The sequence below is a fragment of the Drosophila mauritiana genome, chromosome 3L (genome assembly GCF_004382145.1).
Source record: "Drosophila mauritiana strain mau12 chromosome 3L, ASM438214v1, whole genome shotgun sequence".
Lineage (NCBI taxonomy): Eukaryota > Metazoa > Arthropoda > Insecta > Diptera > Drosophilidae > Drosophila > Drosophila mauritiana.
The window spans coordinates 13,853,999-13,868,706 of record NC_046669.1 but is presented as its reverse complement, the minus strand read 5'-3'; the positions used below and the strand labels follow the sequence as shown (position 1 = coordinate 13,868,706).

General features: G+C 40.9%; 4 protein-coding genes across 15 annotated transcripts in view; 1 reads left to right on the top strand and 3 right to left on the bottom strand.

Annotated features, from left to right (window-relative positions):
* Positions 1 to 4,112: 4,112 nt before the first annotated feature.
* LOC117139980 lies at positions 4,113 to 5,677 on the bottom strand. The gene is made up of 3 exons (XM_033302683.1): positions 5,570 to 5,677; positions 4,347 to 5,315; positions 4,113 to 4,284 (listed from the first exon to the last, which is right to left on the bottom strand). The coding sequence occupies exons 1-3, from the start codon at positions 5,589 to 5,591 to the stop codon at positions 4,217 to 4,219; spliced, it is 1,059 nt and encodes a 352-aa protein (XP_033158574.1). The 5' UTR covers positions 5,592 to 5,677; the 3' UTR covers positions 4,113 to 4,216.
* Positions 5,678 to 6,612: 935 nt separating this feature from the next.
* Positions 6,613 to 7,145, top strand: LOC117141003. The gene is made up of 2 exons (XM_033304256.1): positions 6,613 to 6,716; positions 6,777 to 7,145. Exons 1-2 carry the CDS (start codon positions 6,689 to 6,691, stop codon positions 7,085 to 7,087), a joined length of 339 nt encoding a protein of 112 aa, XP_033160147.1. The 5' UTR covers positions 6,613 to 6,688; the 3' UTR covers positions 7,088 to 7,145.
* A 378-nt stretch (positions 7,146 to 7,523) lies between these two features.
* Positions 7,524 to 9,041, bottom strand: LOC117141623 (RNA-binding protein 12). 2 transcript variants are annotated; one of them, XM_033305153.1, is made up of 3 exons: positions 8,812 to 8,986; positions 8,535 to 8,749; positions 7,832 to 8,058 (listed from the first exon to the last, which is right to left on the bottom strand). In XM_033305153.1, exons 1-3 carry the CDS (start codon positions 8,840 to 8,842, stop codon positions 7,918 to 7,920), a joined length of 387 nt encoding a protein of 128 aa, XP_033161044.1. In that variant the 5' UTR covers positions 8,843 to 8,986; the 3' UTR covers positions 7,832 to 7,917. The 2 variants fall into 2 exon arrangements, with proteins under 2 accessions (XP_033161043.1, XP_033161044.1); XM_033305152.1 differs by having other exon boundaries at positions 7,524 to 8,749; positions 8,812 to 9,041.
* Positions 9,042 to 9,078: 37 nt separating this feature from the next.
* The window catches only part of LOC117141621 (rab11 family-interacting protein 3), a 41,640-nt gene continuing 36,010 nt past the window's right edge, over positions 9,079 to 14,708 (bottom strand). For 4 of the 11 annotated variants that reach the window (XM_033305144.1, XM_033305143.1, XM_033305140.1 and 1 more), the window contains 5 exons: positions 11,860 to 11,994; positions 11,227 to 11,683; positions 11,014 to 11,162; positions 10,706 to 10,744; positions 9,079 to 10,424 (listed from right to left, as the gene is read on the bottom strand). In XM_033305144.1, the coding sequence (XP_033161035.1) occupies positions 10,296 to 10,424; positions 10,706 to 10,744; positions 11,014 to 11,162; positions 11,227 to 11,683; positions 11,860 to 11,994 (909 nt within the window). In that variant the 3' untranslated portion in view covers positions 9,079 to 10,295. Of the gene's footprint in view, positions 10,425 to 10,705; positions 10,745 to 11,013; positions 11,163 to 11,226; positions 11,684 to 11,859; positions 11,995 to 12,063; positions 12,167 to 14,708 lie in introns of those variants that run through there. The other 7 variants (XM_033305141.1, XM_033305147.1, XM_033305145.1 and 4 more) reach the window with 4 other exon arrangements.

Genomic DNA, 14,708 nt, shown 5'->3' with positions numbered 1-14,708 from the left:
ATTGGCAATCATGGTTGCTGATCGATAAACGATTGATAAAGAATGTTTGGTCACTTCTCAGAATGGCCATAATTAGAGTTGAAAAACATTGGCAAAGTAAGAGGCATTAGGTGAATCGATTGCCAGCTTACATTTTATTAAAATAAAATAACATAAAATAATCAATCCGGTTAGAGTCCGGCTATCTTTTGAATGGGTAACTTTTAAGGATAATAATATTATTAACTTTTGTGTTGGCCAACGATTCGATTACGATTCCGTAGCATAGAAGTGTGGAGCTCAACTTTATGCATATATGCATATATCTTAGCTGGCTCATTATCTCAACAGCCGCCACTTGCCCGATTTCCCCGATTCCCGGTCACTTTCAACGCCTCAGCAAGCAAACTCAATTACTTAGAGAACACGCTGTTGTCCCGCACTTCTTCTACCCCGCCACGCCCCCCTCCGACTAACGCCCCTCTTCCATCCTGAGGCGGCGATTCCTGTCTTTTGGTTTAGCTTTTATACTCTGATTTCGTTTCGTTTCTGCCTTTCTGCCCGGCAACTTAAAATGCAAACATTTGCCGAGCTTCCACGGAGCCGCAGAGCTGTTCTCTACATGGCTGTTTTTGCCTTTTTGATGATTACAAATTAATCACACTTTAAACATGGCAATTACGCTCTGGAGGGGGCCACAAAACTTGCATAGACACATGGCCAGGCGAATCCCGGCTTCCTCAGCAGCGAACTCCGCTTCTTTTATATGGAAAATTGCTTCCTTTCGCTGTTTAACTTTCGTTTTAATAAATAATCAAGTAGGCTCTGAGTCGGGAGACGGGCTCCACTTGAGCTGTTTTAAGCTCCACTTTTGCTGCTGCGGCACTGTAAAAAAAGTAGCCATCGAACTTAACTGAAATTTCAAAACATTTTGCATGTGCAAAGATCCATTTAAAACTATGTACCTGTAAAGTTATAATATTTTTAAATAAAAGATTAATTAACAATAATGTTCAGAATAAAAGAAGGTCCTTTTTATAAGGATAATTTGTTTTTTTATAATATTTCTTTTTTAGATCAAAGGAATCTTTTTTTAAATCCCTTAAATTCATAGTTTTATATAGTAAGTAATCATTGCAAAAAAGCTAAGAATTGCGCAACCTATTATGTCAGATCGTTACTTTGGTAAATAAAATAACGCATATATTAAATATTAAAAAGTTTGATTTACATAATGCTCGGTTTTGTGCTCAGTGCACTTGCTCTTCTTGACTGCTGCTGTTCGTCAAGTCCCTCGTGTAATTTCCAGGCAATTTCTCATACCCATAATTGCATAATTTCAAAGTTGTTGGCAACTTAATTGCGCTGCACATTGGACCAGGCCAAGAGCGATCCGATTCTCGGGCTACCTGTCTCCCTCTGGCCGAATAGTGGCGTCCCGCTTTGGCCGCTGCCATCATCGGTGTAAATAAAACCTTTTTAAACGCTTGTCAGGCGGCTGGAGCCCACGTTGGGCCTAACTGCCAGCGACTTCAAGAGCGCGCATCATCATCAAACATGTGTTGTTGGAATGGGTCCAAAACGGGCTGTCCCCTCCCGCATCCCTAGCCCTCTAGAGACCGCCCCCACTTATCCCCCTGCCACCCATTTGGGCCCGCAGTCATTTGCCATCAAAGTTAATATGCTTTATATTAAATTCTGTTGCCTGGCCTCCTTTTCAGTCCGGTTCAACTGCTCTGGCCGATGGGCATTTTATAATCTGCATCTGCCGCACCTTCCCCGTCTGCCCACGATCCCTCAATCCACCATCCACCACCCATCGCCCCTTTTGAGTTCTGTTTGTGGAATTGTTTGCAGTTTTCCTCGCTTATTCCATCTTTTCCGCTGCGTGTCGCAAACATTTCGCATCAAATTACTCAATTAATTTCACTTAAACGAAAAACAAAGTTAAGGCAGCCATTTAATGTGGGAGAAACGGAAAACAGGAAATGCTGCGGTCAGTCATTCCCACCAGGAATTACCAAATTGGTAGGCATTTGTGTGGAAATCGCAGATAATTGGTCAAGAATAAAACAAGTTAAAAAGCCAATTTATGGTTCGTGGCGCATAAAACGAAAGGGAAATTATATGGCTCAGAGCATCAAATCATTTAACCCGTTGGAAAAAAGGAAAAATCCAAAACTACTCGATGAAATATACAATAAACATTTTACAATACGATGGCTACCATTTTACACTGTCAGTAAAAGTTCAAGTGCTTAAAGGCCTTGCTCCCTGATTTCCTAGCAGGCCCATCATCACAAACGCCCCCGAAATGGCATTCCATTTCATTAGAAGCTTATGTAACCTTTCAGAAACTTTGAAGCATCCAAAGCAGCCACCTCCACAAAAGAAAATTCTCTACGGGGCAGAAATTTGCGAACGGACAGTAGTCAACGAGCATTTCCAAATTGATTTATGGGAACATTTCTTGCAAATGAGCCGAGCAAATCAAAACAAGACTGCTAGTAGGAGCGGCTATATTCCAGTTTCTCCCTCCAATCCTCGGGTACTCGGATTCTACACTGGCCATGGCCAATGTGGACTGCCAGCGAAGCCAACGAAATGCATTTGGCACGCAATTACGGCCCAAAGTGTTAATTGCATTTCCGCTCTGCTCTGCAGCCAACCAAAGGAGCAGAAACAGCAGCAGGAGCAGAAGCTGGAGGGCGGGAGCCGAGGCTATCCAAGCCATCAAATGCGGCACGGCCCACAGCTCACGCATTCGGCATTAACCAGAGACAGCCTCCATGCACTGAAAAATATATCTGATAAAAATATAAAATCCTCAAATTATGTAATGCATATCTAATAGTTATAACAATGTCTGTTCAAAACATGTAAAAATGTTTACTATGCGTCATATTTAAACTTTTTTTTCAGTGCACTGGGAAGAAGTAACTGCGACTAAGCCAAACCAAACCAAGGCATTTGGCTGAGATAAGCGAGCTGCAGAGCTAACGGTCTTTTTTTGTATGGGGCAGTTGCAAGTGGAGGGGAATTCGGTGGTATAATGGCCAAGACGCATGCGTGGCACTGCGGACCTGGCCAAAAACAGAGCAAAGAAGGCCAGACACGCAGCAGGCGGCCAGATGGAGCGAAACTAAGTCAAACATTTGTAGAACACGGCGGAGAATCCAGCGAAAAGGGGTCTCTGGACATCTAAGATCTCCCGGGGGAAATGCGGATGGAAAAGTGGAAAATTTATGGGCCCCAAAAGGCGAATAGATGTCGTAGATTTCGCATGCTACAACGAATAGTTAACAGTTGAGGATGGGGATTTGGCCAAAAACCTACCATGTAGATGCCTGGATATACGTAAAATATGGGTTGGAGGAATTGATAGTTGCCCACAACAAGATAGCCATCTTTTTCTTAGATAACGAAAAAAAAATACCAAAGCCATTTGTGAACTTCCCTTGAACTCCGTTAGTCGACCAGAAGTGCCTTTTAATTGGTTCAAATCGCAATTTGCATAGACCATTGGCAGAAGTTATCGCCCGGAGGTCCGACATTCGAAACGGGTCCAGGTTTCCATTCGGGGATCCTGGTTACCAACGGCTACATGTGGCAACATTTTAGTGATAAGCCGCAACAAAAATGTTGGCCAAGTCGGTACACAGCTGTCGATTCCGCATTTGGAAAAGCTCCAATCTCGAAAACCAAGCCCCATCCCCTCGACGCTGTCGCTTTTGTGGCATTTGTATTGGCAAATCAATGATAATGGCATTTATTTGAGCCAACTCCGCTACGCTCGTCGTGCGGCTCTTACCCAAATCCGTTAATAAGCCATTTTGACAAATTGGATGATTGCCGCGCAATCATTCGCCTGCCAGGAGCAGATGGGACATCCCAGCCAGCTCCCGGCAATTCGGAAAGTGTGGCGAAAGTGAAGATAAAATGTCAAGCAAACAACTTCGTGGCCGATACGGAAAATGGCGTCCAAATGGGATCTGACTGCGAATGCGTCGCGGAAATCTGGTGGCAATGGTAATGATACCATAATATTATGGTAAATGGGACCTTAACTTTTTAAAATCGGTTTGTAGAAAATAGTTTAACTGATTCGCTGTTTTAATATCTACTTCATATTTTGCAGCTATTATAAATTTGGAATTATTTTAAAAGGTTTAAATATTTTCGATGGAATATAGTGTAAATTCGTTTGTATAATTGAATCACATCCCAGAGGAACAGCTTACATCATATCCCTTTTATAGCAAGTAATGGTATTTTGGCATTCGGCATCGTGCACTTGGTGGAAAACTGCAAAACAGTAAACATATATTATATTAATATAATCGAAAATATTGAAAGTAGACCATTACCATTCTTGGTGTTGAAGCAGTTCCACTGACTCAGCTCACATTGGCCTGGAAAATTGACCACACATTTGCCGTTGCTGGCACAAATGGACAGTGATGCTTTGGGACACTGGAAATTGCATTTTCCCAGTTTCATTTCCTCGCGATGCTGGGCAATCAGTTGGGGAATGTGGGCGTGAACTTGGTTGACTATATTGGACACTTTATCGGGAATAACCAGCGAGCGACCTGCCTTCGATGAATTTGGTTGAGGTGTTGTTTCGGATGGTTCAGGATCCTCCTGATCCTCTTTAACATCCTTGTCTTTGTCATCAACCTTATTGGTTTCTTTATCCTTCTGGAGCTGCTCCTTTTCTCTTTGAGCTTCCTGTTCTTTCTTTTGTTTAATGGCCTGGTTCACTGCTAATGGAATGTGTTTCTCGGCCTGTTGCATCACCTTGGTCACATGCTGTTGCAGTTTTTGCAGCTTTTCGGCCACGTTGATGGGTTCTTGACCAGGAAGCGAGAGCACCACATGCTCCACGGGCGGCATCACCACCTTATTCTGCACCAACGGCCTTCCGTGGTGGATCAGAGTACCGGTGGCCTGGTGATGGGTCACCTTTACCGGTGGATTGCCAGCTTGCACCGACTGTATGCCAGATTGCAACGCAGGTGCAGCCGCTGGGACGTCGGCAAGGGGAGGGGCAAGGACATCACCAGAGTGTGCCAGTGGTGGAAGGAGATCTGGATGGGGCTTGACCACTGGCGCGTCGCTCCCACTCCCACTCCCATGCCAATCCACCGGTCCACTCAATGTGTTCGAAACCTGAGGTTTGTTCTTTATGTGCTGGAGTACATGATTGATGTGGCTGGTTATCAGGTTCTGGATGTGAATGGGGAGCTCCGTTTGCTGGGGTTTCCCCGTTGTGGTTGTAGTTGCGGTTTCCGTAGTCTGGGTCAACTCGGCAGCTTGTCCCAGCGACAGGATGGCTAGGAAATATCAAGGGATTATTTTATAATGTTCTTGCTTTTAGACCCATATATAATATAAGACTTCTTGAGTGATTAAATAAACTCTAAAGTAAATTGAATTCTATATTCAACATCTCAACACTAATTTCATTATGTTAATACAAACATTATTCTGGGTCAACTAGATACCTCGTTATCATGCATAAGTTTCTTGTTAACTCAATAATTTTTATTAAATTATGCTTTCCCTGTGTTCAAAATATAATACTTACCTAAAACCAAAATAGTCTTCATGTTAATCAGTTAATCCGTACTTGTGTTCCTTTTCGACACCCAAAGGCGTTCTGTGACTCTTCGTCCAAATGTTTCCACTTTATAAAGGCTTTTGGGGCTCCCTTAAACGTCACCAGCCTTGCAAACGATTTGTTTAATAATATTTGTTCATGTTATTATTTGGTTTTTATGTAAATTCTCAGCACACGAGATGCTAACAGGTTTTTGGTTGCGCTTGAACGGACCAGTGAGCTGAGACTCGCACTTCGAAGGAGGGTGTCAATGAGGTGGGGGATGGTGTAGACTTGTCTTCCACCTGGGCACATCTCTCACATACTGATTTAATCGCTTCCTTAATAAAATCATATATGCAATTTTGTTTCAGAGGGTCCACAAATTATAATTGTATTTATTAAAGGTGTCAGAATATGTAAAGTACAAAAAAAAATAATTGCATATTGAATGTTATTTTATTAATATCAATTAAATAAACATACTCGTACGTCTATATATTTCTATGGCTTTCAGCCTTTAATAAATAATCTATTAATTACTGCATTGATTAAATAAAGAGGTGCAAATAATTTTTGTTTATTTCAAATAATTGTATACTGCATTTTATTAGTTAATGCGTGTTGAAGAAATTAGCGCCATCACAATGGGAACGCGGAGTTTTCCACAACTAAAGCGAAATGGTTGCAATTCATAGCATACTTTCAGGCCGCAGATATAGTGAAATCAACATTGAAATGCCAACAATAAATATGCAAATTTGGCATTTCGGAGTATTATTTTTAGTCAGGCTTGGCATTATAATTACAAAGCAGATAAGAATAAAAATGACAGACAAAGCTGCTGATGGCACCGATGACGATGCAATTTAATTTCCCTGGCAGGTGTTAAAATAAGGGATTATGCAGGGAATCAGGAAGGACAGACCGCAACAACGGCAGCAGAAACCAAAAGCTGTCATCAGCAGAAATCTGATGAGTATATAAAAACGTGTCCAGTCGGTGCCAAAATCAACAGTTTTACAGTTGCTGTGAACGCAGCAAGGTAATACGCACCAAAAATAAACATCATTAGTTTCAACCGAAGGACCTCATCATAAACCAACAATGAAGCTCCTGTCTTTATTTCTTCTGGGTTCGTTCTTTTGTAAGCAAAAACCAAAAAATCTTTATTAATATAACGAATTTTTGACAGCCTTCATCGCTTATACTGCCGCTAAAGTGGTTCCCGCATCAAATAGCAATAGCCTGAGCATTGACCAGCACGGCAAAAGGGTTTATTCGGATGTGACCGAGGATAAATGCGACTATTCTTGTCCCGAAAAGGATCCTTCGGTCTGTGCCACCAATGGACAATGCCTTCTGAAGTTTGAGAGCCGCTGTGCCATGTCGGCCTACAACTGCCGTAATCCCCAGAAAATGTTTAAGACCGTGGAAGACCATCGTTGCACGCAGGACTGGCAGCCTCTTTGCATGGAATCAGATCTCAGGGAGTTCGGCTTGTGAGAAGTGTTTTCAAATGAAAGGTTGAGCAGAAAAATAAAATGAAAATTAAGAAAGTTTACATATTGTATTTCAATTGCAACACATTCACTTCAAAGTCAAATAATCAATCAAATAGACAGTTTAAGACGCCACTTTATATTAACAAAACATAAAACAGAAGCAAGGACTATTTGAAGTGCATAGATGACACTGAAGGATCTTCAGTCAGATTTCCTCAAAAAAGGCAGCTGGCAGTCTGAGAGTTTGTCTAACTCATACGTCCAAATTACATCAAACAATCACAACTCACAACTGAACATTTCGTCAACACATTTTATAAATAAGTAATTCAATTATTTTAAACAAATTACGTTTTTATTCAGGTGTTAAAGAAATCCGCGCTTAATAATTACTTCAAGAGTGTATAAGCAAGATTTCTTTCTTGTTGAAACCATATTAATTTTTAATTTGTTAAAACACTTTTACTAAAGTTTAAAATGAGTTACTAGCTCAAGGACAGTTTACTAAATTTACCAAATTTTAGAAGAAACAATTACTTTTTTCTATGTAATGTATGCATTTAATTATATGTTTTGTTGTGTTTTTACGCAAACGTTATTGTATTGATATAATACTAAGACTAAGAGTAATCGCTATTCTAAAGCACCAGTTCCTCCGCCTTGCATCGCCTCATGCAAACTCCCAGTCGGCACACATCCTCGTCCACTGCACGGAACGACAAATCGCGGTGCTTGCAGTTGAAGGTGTTCATTACGCACTGATTTGCAAACTCATGGATGCAGATTCCATTGAAGGCACAAATGGGCGAGTATTCGAACTTGGTGCATAGCTCATCGCAGTTTTCCGTAGATGGAGGTGTCATCATATCCACTGGCGACGTGGTGGTCATGCCACCCATCAGAAGATGGAAACAATTCCTGCTGGGTACTCGCTTGGGCATTGATGTAGATGCGGGTGCGCTGGTGGTACGACTGCTGGGCATAACAACAACTGGTTTATGTTCGGAAGCATCGGGAATGGGTATGCCAGGATTGGGGATTCCATGGTTGGGGATGCCAGGGTTGGGGATTCCATGGTTGGGGATGCCAGGGTTGGGGATTCCATGGTTGGGGATGCCAGGATTAGGGATTCCATCATTAGGAATGCCGCGGTTTGGAATTCCATGATTAGGGATTCCAGGGTTGGGAATTCCATGATTAGGAATGCCAGGATTAGGGATTCCATCATTAGGAATGCCACGGTTTGGAATTCCATGATTAGGGATTCCAGGATTGGGAATTCCATGATTAGGAATGCCAGGATTTGGGATTCCATCATTAGGAATTCCACGATTCGGTATTCCATGATTAGGGATTCCAGGATTGGGAATTCCATGGTTAGGGATGCCAGGATTTGGGATTCCATGGTTAGGGATACCAGAATCCGAAACTGATCTTGTCACCCGCACCTTATTATCAGATTTCACTGTAGGTGGCACCACTACCTCCTGGACAACATGAACCTTTCCCGGCTTGATCTCCTCCACGGTGGCGACCTCTTCCCGTTCCTGGTTGGTAAGGATCACGGGCTTTCCATTGGACAGCAACGGCACTTGGATAGTAATCCGACCGATTTCTGCATTTGGCACAACCTGCGCTGTGGTGAAGACGAAACACAGCAGCACTGAAAAGCACAAAAGTCAAACTCAATTCTGTTTCATACGAAAATGATATTCAATTGCCCACCTGCGGCCAAGTGATAATGTGGCTTAAACATCCTGTAACTTTAACTCCAATGCCTTCTCTGTCCTTCACTGCTGCAGAACCCGGCTTATATAACGCGTTCAAATCGAAAAGATCTTATGCAATCTTCCCTGTGAAGCAAACCTGTTCTTCGCGTCACGCTTCCTTAATAAATTAAACATTTATGTGCATTGTCTTCAAACGAGTTTCGCCAATTAGTATTGCTTTTATTTTAGGGCCAGTCAAAAAAAAAAAAAAAGGCGGGCCTGTGTTTATAAAATATTCTTCTTTTTATTTTGATATAAGTTCAGCGACTTGCATCTAGTAAATTACATTTAAAATTCCATATTTCGCAGCATGTCATTAAACCTTATGGACTTTTTTGTTAGAGTTATCTAAGCCTTAGTACATTTTTTAAAACATCCGTTTAAGGCAATAAAATTTTGATTAACGATTACACATCGATTCTCGAGTTTTCTTGGATATTATAATAGCTAAATTAGGGTTGACCGCTTGAGTTGTTCAGTTGCTAAGACTATTAGGGATCGCTTTCGTTGGAGCTATCATGTGTCATCCCTAAACGTTTGCACATTATGTCCATTTAATGTTGTTATATATGCAGAGTAAGATTAGTTTTAACTGTGCTATACATTGACATATGTGTGTGGATTAATTGGATTAATTCTGAATTGCATAACTCCTCGTGATAATTGCTCTCATTTAGACTCACATCAAACTAAAACTCCGTCTTTGTATCCTGGGATTGTCCATACCATAAACGCAAATTTTTTGATAGATTTTTGTAACTACATTACAGGCAAACTAAGGAAGATCTTTCCTGAGAGCGCAAAATATGGATAGAAGGATTTAAGAAGTATACATGTTGTAGAGACAAGATCTTTGTGATGGAAAGATTTGAAAAAATGGAGCACTTGCCCTAGCAAAAACCTTCTTAGCTGCCATAACGAAATTGGAAATATTTCCTTTCAAGCATCAACAGTTCATAAAATCTCTTTATGCTATACACATTCACAATCAGATTTTCTGGCAATTATCAATAAATTATTGGGTTCCATTTCATTAATGAGTGAAAAAGTTTTTCCGACTTAAAATCTAACAATATTTATAAGTAATATCTTTATGGATCAACAACACGAACTATACAAAACGCAAACTAGAAACGAAGGAAAATAAACTTTTACACAATTTTAGACTCTATACAAAACATAATCTAATCGAATTAAGGACTTTTTCATCATTTTGACATGCAATCTTTGTGTTCTCTGCGTTGTTTTGGTTTAAAAATCTACATTAAATTGTTATAAAATAAATTACGACTTAAGTTAGGCATAAATACATGTATAGAGTGTAGCTTAAAAAGTTAACGTAGAGTATGGTTTAGTTAGTTTATTCATTTTAGGTAATGTTAGGTGGTTGTGGCACTCTGCCGAGTGCCTAGGGTTGGTTTGTTCTTCCAGTGGGCTGCACTACTTTCGCTCCATGGGCTTGACTTCCAGCAATTGAGGATAGTTCTCTACGATGTTGAGTAGAATGGTATCAATATAGTGCTTAAGCCGAACATTTTCATCCTCTTTTTCCTGGAAGGCCTGTTGAAGCTGCAAAACATACATTATTATTAGTATTTTGAAATATATTTAGGCAACACACAAAACATGGATATAAAAAGAATTTGAGAGTTTATATACAAAAATGAATGTTATAGTTATCCAGATGATAAATTGTCCGTAATGAGTTTGATCGATAAAAACCATGAACCAATATTAGTTTTAAATCAAATTTTGTTTAAGTCAAACTGCATTGCGTGCACAGTGGCTCCAAAACCGTGTTTTATTAATTGTTCTTTTTGAGTGCGGCTTTTGCGTGATTGAAGCATTACCTGACTTAAGGATGCTAATGTGGCTGAATCCACAGAATCCTGTAATACAATAAATGTCAATTTAAATACACATGTGGGCAGATAAGATAAATGGTTTTTAAAATAAGCGCAGGGCAGTACGGACACTAGTAGTACACTTTCAAACTATATGTTCCAAAATAGCATTTTAATCAGTTTTATTTTGCAGTGACTGTGCGTGTGCTTTTGGACTTGGCATCTAGACTGTGTTTTTGTAGGTGTGGGGATGATGGATTGGACTACACTAAAAGCGGAAGCAGGCGACGAAACATATGGACTCAAATACACACCTGGGCTTGTGACATCTCCTCCAGCTCCTGGGCCAAACTGTTGAGGGTTCCGTTCAGCAGATGGCGACCCTGCTCCACGCCATTCGTCAGCATGGTGGCCTGATTGGTCAGCATCGTGGCCTGCAGCTCCTCGTTCTGCTCTTCGAGGGCTAGTAAAGAAAAAATGTGCATATTTAGTTATAAGCTCAACTTCACTTAAATACATTTACATACTTCGATTCTTCTGGCGCATCTCCTCGAGCTCCTGGTGCAGCTCCTCCAGTCTTATGCTCTCCGGCGATGTGGTCGGCATTGCCCGGGCTCCACTCTCCTCGCGTGCACGCTGCAGTTCTCGGCCCAGCTCCAACATCAGCTCCTCGGTGGACTTCTTCTCCTGTTCGTGGCGGCGCAGTGCCTGTGTCTGCTCCTCGAGCTCCTGTTGCAGGACGCCAATTTGATCGCGCGCCAGTTCCAACTGCTCCTCGGTGCGATGCAGGTCATTGGCCTGCTTGTCACACAGGACACGCAGTCGGGCGGCCTCTTCCCGCAGTGCCGTTGCTTCGATCTCGGTGGCACGGATCTTCATCTGGCAGTTCTCGTTCTGCAGCGAGGCTTCACGCTCCACGCGGGCCAAAATCTCGCGGTGCCGCTTCTGCTCCTCGGCCAAACGCTCCTCGGCACGTAGTTCCGACTGCAAGATAATTGTCATGAATAAATTATATATCTCATAAATTGAACACTTTCGCTTTGTTCTTTGATCTCTTTCCGATCGCGTACTTTACCTACCATTATATATATATATTTTTTTTTTTTTTTATTACACCAGGGTTCAGTATATATTTAATATTTAAATAAATAAATACAAACCTCTCGGTATTGCTCTTCGAGCATGTGATAACGCGCCTGAAGGACTGCATATTCGGTCTTGGTGCGGGTCGTCCGATCCTCAGCTATATTCTGTGTATCTGACAGATCGTCCACCTTGCGCTGCAGCAGTTCCAGCTGTAAATATATAGAAAAAGAGAACTGATAAGTCTATATTCGAATACAAATGTTCGTGCATCGACTAACACAATCTTTTTTCATGTGCCGCAGATCGAGGAGAAGATCGTTCACCAACTGCACCTCAGCCATGGGATATTTCACATACATTTGCCTTTATCTATATGATGTGCAAATGATTATATATTTGCTGATATATCTCTCACATTATTTAGGAATGCTCGCAGGCTTAAGAAAATTCAAATTATTTCTGCATCGCCGCGTAGTCTTTGCTCATTTGACGGCCGAAGCAGACTGTTCGTTTATATTTTCTCGAAGCGACAACGACAACTCTCTGAAAATGCTGTTAATTACACTAGTCAACAAGCTAACAAAATGTTGATAACAAAACTTGTGCCTCAAAGTACAATTTTTCAACAAAAACATTCCACTTGAGAAGCACTTTCGATGCTTTTCCTACACATCTGCCATCCCACTTTGTTTGGCCAGTGTTATTGGCATGCCTTGCCCATATGAATCTCATAAATATTAAGCATACGCCCCATAGGCAGCCACTTCAAGAGAAGGCGTAAAAAGACACGCACACACAGATTGCTAGTGTTTTGCATTCAAGTTTTGGCCAACTATTTGCTGGCATGTGCATCTGTTTTCGTCATTACAGATTTGCAGCCTACTGATTTTTGCGCAATTACTCATGACCCGCCCGCGCGTTACAAAAACGTATAGGAAAAATAAAAACAGAAGTTTTGAACATGAGTCGCTTGCCTGCTGATAAGAAATATGCAAGATGAATGCTGTACAGGATGCCCCAGAGCTGGCTTATCACAGCAACCGGAAACAGGGTGCGTTTTTTCCGTTTTTAATAAACACTTTTGTGCTGTATGCTTGCATATTATTTATTTTATAAGCTGGTTTTAGTCTGTAACTATGAAAAATCTATCTAATATTGAACAGCCACGCGGGACTCTTAATGAATTAATTCTGTCACCTTTTGCTGATTGCACCCCTACTACACCCCACAATCGTACTACCCCCATGAATGTCAATTTAGAAGTTCAAGCCGTTTTCATTTGGGGTCGGCACCCAATGACGCTCCAACTGTGCGGGGTTCAATTATGCTTAATTAACTGCAATTGGCTGGCAACTATTCGCAGTTGATAATTTTGCTAGATTTACAGAGAGTGTGGCACTTTATATTCGATCGAGATGAGAGCACTGAAAAGCGATGGATACACGGACACACAATCGACGTCAAAGGCTGCGCGGCAAGTACTGAAAAATGGGCCTAGGGCCCCACCAAAAACAAACAACAGAATGCCATAGAAATGGAGAAATAGTCAGAGAGTGGGGAATATATAGAGAGAAGAATAAGCTTGCTGACTCAACCGAAAAAGTACGATATGGCGGGGTCTCAATTAGGGTATGTGTACAATGAACCATGCCAAAAAACTAAGCATATTATATAGAAACTAGAATTTAAATTAAATGTCTACCGAATTCTTCCGAAAAAAAAATACGGAAAGGCCAAAAGGCAGAAAAATAGCAACGAAAACAGAAGTCGCGACTCATTCAGAAACCGTTTGGTCAAAGCAAAGAAAGTAATAAAAATAAAATGTTGCTGGGGGCATAAAGAGAAAACGATAAAAGTGTAAGACAAATTGAGTAACAAGTGACAAGGCGTTGTACATAGAATCATGTAAGAATGTTATGGTCGAGTGGCCCGACTATAATATACCCCGTACTTAGTTCATGGCAAAATTCAGCACCGATCTATAGCTTATCTTGAAAAATTGATAAGGATTATATAAAATTCTTAAGATACAATATGATACGAAATGTATATTGAAGCTTATAAGAATAGGAATTCCATCTACAATATGCTTGTCAGAAACAGTGCTGGTTTAAGATATATCTTTCCTTCAAAAACTTATAGTTGTTTAGTACTAGGTATAGGAAAAGTCGTAAGACAATGGTTTCTGGCTTGTCACTTTCCTCTTTCTCTCGCCTGAAAACGGTGTTCCCGAGGTCATTAATGCCTTTCGGCCTTTTTAAGGGCCTTTGATTTTTCCAGTTTAGTTTTGACAAGTTGATGGCACGACAGGTGTAACTGAACGATGGGAAATGTGTAATGTCAAGTGCGGAAATACGAAACAGATGTTATGGGGTCCATGAAGTTTGGCCCCGAAAATATGGAAAATTGGGGAAAATAAAATGGAAAAAGAACACGGTGTTTGAATTTAAAGGGGTGCAATATAAGTTTAATTTTAATTTTGCCCTATTCTAAAAGTTTTACCTTGCAACAGTTTACACGTTAACAGCTCGTAAATAAAAATAAAAAAACAATTGGAAAGAATTGGAAGCACTCGAACATTAAAATCGGCATTAGCTTTGACCCCAAATGGAAAATCTTGACTTGCAACACACACTCACAATTTCCTCCTCCAGCAATACAATGCCCTACAATTGTTTCATTTATCAAATGAGTTTCCCCACTAGTTTATGTGGATCAAGTATGGTAAACAAATCTAGCATCCGCCGGAGGTTTATCGCTATTCAGAAGCAAAAAAAAAGAGCTGACCTCCAGCGCAGTGGTTCATACGTAGAATCTCGGTGCTCCCATTTGCTGGACTACTGGGAAAATAATACGCTTGATAATTGATTGCATTAAATACTGGAAGTTGCATCAGTAGCTTCGGGAAAGAAATTTTCTTTCT